The following is a 5922-nucleotide window of genomic DNA, read 5'->3' as shown; positions in this document are numbered from 1 at the left end:
AGGGTATCTTTATCTTGTGTATTGTAGGATATATTTATCTTGTGTATTTTGGGGTATTTGAATCTTGTGTAAATGAGGGTATCTTGAACTTGTTTAGTGTATGGTATCTTTATCTCGTGTATTGTAGGCTATCTTTCTCCTGTCTATTGTAGGGTACTGCGTATCTTGTCTTTCGTAGGGTATCTGTAGCCTATCCCGTCTTCTGTAGAATATCTTTATATTGTCTATTGTCGGATGTCTGTAGGCTATCTTGATTTTTTATCTTTATAGTAATGCGTCCGGTCTATTGTCCGTCTGTCTGTAAACAATTTTTCAAAATGCTACTCCTCCTACAGTTTTGGTCTGATTTCAGTATAACTTGGCACACAAGTAGACTACACTTTTTTTCTATTGTTTTTGATTTCGATAAACGGTATTGCCGTGGTTACTATAAATAGAAATTTCTGTGAAATTCGTTCAAAATGCTACTCCTCCTACAGTTTTGGTCTGATTTCAATATAACTTGGCACACAAGTAGACTACACTAAGAACATAAAGAGACTTTATCAAGGATCACTATTCTGTTGATTGCTGTTGTAAGGTTTCAATTCCCAACTGCTTAAGTACATTTCTCTTCCTTTGCTATAAGTACAAACCAGTAGAGCTTCAGTCTCGACAGAGACTTCTGGTTTCTATTGTAGAGTATCTTTAACTGCATCCTGTCCAATGAAACTTCATAAATATCCCATGGATACCCAAACATGTTCCCTTTATATACAAAGCTGTAAGTATACTTCGGTAAAATGTGTATATTGAAAAATAGATTAATGCGTCATTTACAATGCAGTAGTAAATTTATCTGTAGTTGCATACACAAGGAAAAGAATTGAATTTCGATGGAAGTCCGACAGGCCCGTGGTCACCAGCAGTGCAGTAGAGCTGCCTCAATTTACTCTTGTGAACATTATGACGAACAACACGTGTGATAAAACTAAAGGTAAATCTTCCTCTCACTTGTTTCGTATCAACATTTTCTTTTAAACAAAGTTAATCATCAAGTTTTGAAATTAAACAAAATAAACGGCCAAAACTATGTACAACTGTTTGCTTTCTGAATATGTTTTCAGTTGATGGCGATTTCACCTGCATTCAGATTAATTTCAACCTAAATAGAAACATTGGGTTCTACATGATCCAGATCTATATCCCAACAATAATGATCGTGCTGTTATCCTGGGTTTCCTTCTGGCTCAGTATTGATGCTGTTCCCGCGCGCATCTCCCTGGGCATCCTTACAGTTCTCACCATGACAACACAGAAAGGCTCCGCCATTTCTTCTCTACCAAGGGTATCTTATGTTAAAGCAATTGATGTTTGGATGGCAACATGCCTTGCGTTTGTGTTTGCTGCGCTTCTAGAGTTTGCCTTTGTAAATGTGATGCAAAGAAGACGACAAAAATTTGGGTCTTTACAAGATGCAGAAATGGACAATAAAATGGTGATCTATACAATAAAATTCGAGTCAATATTGTTAATTATTTTTATTTTGTTTTTTATGAGTTTGCTACAAATCAATACATCATTTATTTTACAGAACTTGAACAACAGAAGATTGATCAACGGGAAAAGAGCAGCAAAAAAAGTAGACAATATTTCAAGAGTTGTATTCCCCATCGTATTTTTTGCATTTTGTGTGATTTATACTTTTGTTTATATGGTTTAATATCTTCAACATAAATTGTGCATATTGTAAGCGTTTTCATTGAATAAAATTTCATTTTGTGTTTTTAACTAATATGTTTTGTAATATATCAAGCGATATTTAATTACCCATTATTACCACCGAAATATGGCTGAAATACTGCCTTAACTCGGCCTAAATCAAGAATATTCAATCAATCATTTTAAAACTGGAACTTACATCATTAAAAACACTGAAAAATTAAAAATTCTTATCAATTAATTTAGCAATACTAGTGTGGTAATAGGCAAAGATAAAAAGAAAAGCTATAATATGAAGAAACTGAATGAATGTTCGGGGTATTTGGCGCAGAACTGTATAGTAGTGATTATATTAGTTAACTAAATTAAGTTTTTTTTTTTAATTTACCAAATATGTTGAGTTTTAGTTCAAAAAAGTCATATGCTACATGATTTGCATTTATGTGCAGAATTTTTAAAATAGAAAGTGTATTATACAAATTATTCTTAATAATTAATAAAAATAAAATTATTTTTATCACCATGATAAAATGATTAACTCAAATACATTTCAAATGCGAAGATTAACTTTATTGTACCAGGCCAAGGCCACCATTTTAATAAAAATTACTAATTAAAGAATTAACAATTAATGGCACATTAAATTATATAAAACTCTTAATATCAACCAATCAAATTTAATTTTTTTGCGGACGAACAGATCTAAAACTATATACCCCTGATTGTTGGTTATTGGAAGAAGGCATGCCATTGGAAAATAAATCGCAAGATATGAAACTACGAAGTACAAGTTGGAAAAACAGAACTCGTGCTTTTATCCATCAGGTCTTCACCATGAATGCTGCAAAAACAAACGTTTTAAAATTATATATCTCAAGAAGAGTAACAACAATTTAAGGAGAATGACGTATTTTTTTCACAACTATTTGAGAATGAAATCTGAAAGCGTCCTTCTTTTCACTTTGGGTTCACTGACGTCCTGTAGATTAGCATATCTCTCTTACCTTAGCACAGGTGTCATACTCTCATAACTCAAACCTCGGAAGAACACGGAACTATGTGGTTGTTAGTACTGATTTTAGGTTACATTTCTGTTAGTGAGGCAATTGTATGTACTCCACAATTATGTGAAAGTATTAAAATCGCGCCTCTGCAATGTAAAGGTTCGATAATTAAAGGAGGAGGATTTTGCGGATGTACAGACGCCTGTGCCAAAGTATGCCTTTATTGTTTTAAAATTTCATTTTTGTTCAAAATGAAAAAAAAGCATGATGAAAAAAATGAAATACATATATATACATGTACTTCCCTTACTTATGCAGCACTATACCTCCATCACCTGCATACGAAGTTTATATCTCTCGGTTGATTCGATACGCAAGAGGATGTTCTACGTATGAACAATTTCTAAAACGAGGTAAAATATTGGACAAACAAGTTGATGAAACAAGAATATCAGCAGCCGCGTTTAAAGTAATCATTTCGTAAGTTCTATCGTCGATACAATGATCTAGACAGCAAATACAGTTTATCATGGAGTCATATAATGACTGACATTTTTCATATTAATTTTTAGTAGATTATTTACACGCAAAATTAATGACGGATTTTCCGTTATTTCCCGATCATGACACTTGTAGCTCTTTGTGGGTGTGACCGGTAGGCATGGGATGCTCACTCCTCCATGGCACCTGATCCCACCTCTGATATTTTGAGGTCGGCGTTTGCTCAGCTGCTCTTATTTTGTATTGTTTGTTGGACTTTTGAGCTTGAATTTTAAATTTCATGCAAACATATTATCAAAAATGAAATTTAAAAAAATAATAAAGATATCAATACGCTCTAAAAACTGATAAGTTAACATCCGGGATCTTAATCATAAAGAAGTCATGCATCTGGGTCAAGCTGGCCTAGTTTACATCCTGGAACTTAATAATAAAAAGAAGCCATCTAGGTCACACTGACTTAGTTTAAATCCTTGAACTTGATCATAAGAAGTCATCTGTGTCACTCTGATCTTGTTTACACTAGTTTGTGTTCATCCTCTCGATAAGGTTCGATTTTCTAAAGAAAAAAGTAGAGCCTAGCCCCCAAGGGCCATTCCTCAAGTTTGACTGACGTGACACTCAAATTCTGTGATCTGTAATGATAAGTATTTACATTTCTGAAAGCACCGTATTGTTACTTCATGCAATGAGATACATGTAAAGAGAAAAAATAAAGAGATGTTTTCAAATTGTACCCCCCTCCCCAGCTTGAAAAGTATATAGTAATCGGTATGTCCGTCCGTCCGTCTAGCTGTCTGTCCGTCCGTCTATAGCTGTCTGTTGTCCCATCCGTCTTTAGGTACTACATGTAACGAGGGGGGGGGGGCAGTAGAAGAAAGGAGTCCGGGGGCTGCAATATAGTCATTTTCGTTCATCTGTGAAACCAGAATCGATGCGCAAACAATGTGAAGATAATCTGTTTTGCATGCATGATACATGTATATGTATACAAGTAATATGAACAAGCACTCTATTTACTCACAGTGTAATATGTGGATGGGGATAATCAAACAAACAAAAAAGAAAAAAATCTTTTCAGAAGGATTATTATTAAATCTCCTAAATGTATCTGTGGTCAAAAAGACGATGTTTATCTTCTTTTTTCGTTGTTTTGTGAAAAGATTATATAAAGCAAGAAATGATCTTTTTTGACAAACTTTTTAGACTGGACGAATCGATTTTAATAGACACACACCTGTTGTTATTGGGTTCTAACACTTTTAGCTGCAGATCTGTAGCGTTATGGTTTTATATATTTGTCTTTGACCATAACGCTACAGATCCAGTAAATTGCAAAAAAAAAGGTGCAATTTACGGTGCAATATTTTGGGAAGAATTTCTCCACTTTTCAGCATCGGTCAATTACATGTAAATACCTTTCACTCTCTTATTCTAAGCACATTATTTAGCGAATCTATATATTTTATTCATCTCCCAGCAATTAAAATTCGTCTCTACAAGTGATAAACTCGCTTGACTAAAAATTATTTGCTAGATTGCTGAAAATTTACTTAAAGCGAGTTTAGGCCATAATAAATAAATTGCTAGATTCTCATCCGAATTTTTTTAAAAATAGGGGCGGGCGGGCGGCTTTTATTTTATATTTTTTATTTTTTCAATTTTGCAGATTTTTTATTGACCTGGTCAATCGCTGTAATTTTATCTACAATCCCGAATAAAAGTCATAGTAAAGGTTCAATCACTTCACATCATCACCAATCTTTTCAACCAATGACCCTTGTTTAAAATATATACGCGTGTATTACAGCAATTACCATCTTTTCAGCTGTCAAAATCATGTTGACATTCGCGGGATTTAAAACGAAAGTAGAATGATAGATGAATACCGATCCCGATCAGAATTAAGACGAAGAAAAACAGAAATAAAAAATATCGAGGCGGGGGTTTAAAATCGGGGCGGGCGGGGATGAGAATCTAGGAATATTTTTGTTATGGCCTTATTGCCTGTAGAGACAACTTTAAATGGCCGGAAGGTGGAAAAATTATAAATATTGGCTACAAAATGTGTCTAGAATTAGGAAGTGAAAGGTTGTTGATTGACCAATGCTAGAAAGTGAAGAAATTCTCCTCAAAAGAGCGCAAAAAAATATTGCGCCGTAAATTGCACCTTTTTTTCATTACGGTCAAAAGACAAATATATAAAACCATAACGCTACAGATCTGCAGCTATAACACATTATCTTATGATATGAACTGTCTTATATTTTCAGCAGTTCACAAATTTATCAGAATTTGGTATATTTAATTAACATTTGAAAAATTTATTTATGTTCTTTTTCAATGTTTTATACTTATATAATATTATTATTATGACAACAGTACAAAGTGTATCAACTTTACTAACACCAGAAGAGCGAGATCCAATCATTACGAGGCTAACTGTCTGCCTTCGGGACGAGAAAATTGCACTACCGAAGTTTTCAAGATACCTTGTTTTCTAGCGCGTCGTTAATTGGCGCTATATATTACTAGGTGGTTACAGCATGCTAGCGAATACATGTATGTACTGAGAGTGTAACATTGTCTGGGTGTGGTAATGGAGGAAACGGGCTTGGAAAATGCATTAAGCGTCACAGAAAAGTCTTGAGAGACAACATCCAGGGCATCACCAAACCAGCCATCCGCCGTCAAAAGTATCTCAGGACTCATATAT

At 34.1% G+C, this 5922-nt stretch overlaps 1 protein-coding gene across 1 annotated transcript; it reads left to right on the top strand.

Annotated features, from left to right (window-relative positions):
- Window positions 1–684: 684 nt before the first annotated feature.
- LOC134254678 (glycine receptor subunit alpha-2-like) lies at window positions 685–1770 on the top strand. The gene is made up of 4 exons (XM_062737218.1): window positions 685–763; window positions 845–976; window positions 1107–1477; window positions 1574–1770. The coding sequence occupies exons 1-4, from the start codon at window positions 706–708 to the stop codon at window positions 1700–1702; spliced, it is 690 nt and encodes a 229-aa protein (XP_062593202.1). The 5' UTR covers window positions 685–705; the 3' UTR covers window positions 1703–1770.
- Window positions 1771–5922: the final 4152 nt, after the last annotated feature.

The sequence above is a fragment of the Saccostrea cucullata genome, unplaced genomic scaffold (genome assembly GCF_032062105.1).
Source record: "Saccostrea cucullata isolate Sc308-1 unplaced genomic scaffold, CSIRO_AGI_Scuc_v1 ctg17791, whole genome shotgun sequence".
In the NCBI taxonomy this organism is placed as follows: Eukaryota; Metazoa; Mollusca; class Bivalvia; order Ostreida; family Ostreidae; genus Saccostrea; species Saccostrea cuccullata.
This window is presented reverse-complemented; position numbering and strand designations above follow the sequence as displayed.

Excerpts from the sequence above, each read along its gene's own strand:
- LOC134254678 (XM_062737218.1), top strand. The coding sequence starts at position 706 with ATGAAACTTCATAAATATCCCATGGATACCCAAACATGTTCCCTTTAT. Across the intron at positions 764-844 it reads TTCCCTTTATATACAAAGCT|TTGCATACACAAGGAAAAGA; the intron begins GTAAGTATACTT and ends ATTTATCTGTAG. Across the intron at positions 977-1,106 it reads CACGTGTGATAAAACTAAAG|TTGATGGCGATTTCACCTGC; the intron begins GTAAATCTTCCT and ends ATATGTTTTCAG.